The following is a 1,573-nucleotide window of genomic DNA, read 5'->3' as shown; positions in this document are numbered from 1 at the left end:
CCATTAGAATTCGATTCGAGAACGATTAGAGAAACAACGCAAATTCAAATAAATGTAAATAAGCAATATTCCAAATGTATAAATCATAAATTACCTTTAAGTTCAAATAATTCATAATTATTTTATTGCAAATACATTTAATATAAATTTTACAAAGCGTTTTTTTTTAATGAAGTAGTTTGAAATTCACATTCGAATCTCATTAGAGATTAATATTAGAATTCGATTCGAGAATTAATATTTTCTCGAGTCGAGAAGTATGTCCCATTTTTGTTGAGATCGCTATGATTTTCGATAGGTTTTCTGAGTCGATCTCTAACGTTTGAGATTGGAGCATGATAAAAACACTTAAAGGTAAAACCATGATAAAAACATTGGAGCGGAGAATGTGGCTATTTCTCCAATCATTCTCTAATTAATAACTAACCTCAATGTTTGCTGGGTATATGTCCTTCCATAATGGAGTGCTTTTAAATTTTTTTTTTCATATTATCTCTGAAGAAAAAAGCTTTGTGAGGGGTAGGTTAATAGTTTTTCCAAGTTCATGGATGATAAGATCTTTTCTCTGTCAAAATCCTCCCTTGGAATGTTTAAGAAAGTGCGCTCGATGGGGAGATTTACCTCGTAGCGGCAACACGGAAGGGCGATACCTTTTCATCGTGTTTGACGACCTCCTGTCCTGTCGTCGGGTACGTGCCCATCGCACCTGCCAGTCTGAATTGTGATGGGCGACAGTTTCAACGCTAATAAACTTCTAGTCACTACTAGTCGTACTGTCATTGTGTGCACCCATTTTAGGATCTCGGGGTTACAACTCCAATACTTTCTTTCCCGACGATTGAAACTTAAATTTGGCATAATTCACTGTTATTTTTCTGAGAGCAAGATAGTTTATTCTTTTAAAGAACCCGATGGCCGTTGTTGTTGTTGTAGCTGCATACAAATTCCCCAAAGACTTTTTGGGAAGTGTTGCTGGAGTGACAGTCCTTGGTCAGATATAAATCTGGGTCGTTCCGGTTACGTATACCCGACTGTCGTGGGATTAAAGTGGTTTATATGAAGATCCATTTCGACGCTGCAACCCTTCATTAATACTTCTTTGTATTACGTCAAAGGAGGTACTCACGAACGAATTTGAGAAGTTAGTCCACTACCAAGCTGCGCAAGTGGTGTGATAGTACACCCCAATATGAGCGTCCCTTTAGAGTTTGTATCTGCACAACGCTGTCCCTACTTCTAGCTTCAGCAATATTTATTTGCGGATAGTTGGCTGCGCATTTCTTTAATTCAGTGCTATATTGAGGAAAGCGCAGAGCATAATTTCTCCAGATTCGGCAATAGTCTTCGATCGCTGCATCTTGACACGCTCCGGGATATCGTACCGCAATATAATGAATATGAATGTTGAGATCACACGCCTAAAATAACGTGAAAAAATTAAATCATTAAAAGACCTTGAAGATCTTAAGATACTTACAAATTGATGATGTCTAAAAAACCCCATTCTGTTGAAATAAATATGTTGCGAATCCTTGCTCGGAGTATATGGCAATTTTGTTTCTGTCTTCTTCAT

The 1,573-nt window shown here is 37.3% G+C and overlaps 1 protein-coding gene across 1 annotated transcript; it reads right to left on the bottom strand.

Annotated features, from left to right (window-relative positions):
• Nucleotides 1–159: 159 nt before the first annotated feature.
• Nucleotides 160–1,573, bottom strand: LOC118737544 (the record flags this gene model as incomplete). The annotated part of the gene is given in 2 exon segments (XM_036468118.1): nucleotides 160–1,418; nucleotides 1,478–1,573. Coding segments are annotated over 2 exon segments (372 nt in total), but the record flags the coding sequence as incomplete, so codon positions are not given.

This window comes from Rhagoletis pomonella, unplaced genomic scaffold (genome assembly GCF_013731165.1).
Source record: "Rhagoletis pomonella isolate Grant_MI unplaced genomic scaffold, Rhpom_1.0 Rhpom_scaffold_00004, whole genome shotgun sequence".
NCBI lineage: Eukaryota > Metazoa > Arthropoda > Insecta > Diptera > Tephritidae > Rhagoletis > Rhagoletis pomonella.
Note: the sequence above shows the minus strand (reverse complement) of the source record. Positions and strands in the feature narration are given on the sequence as shown.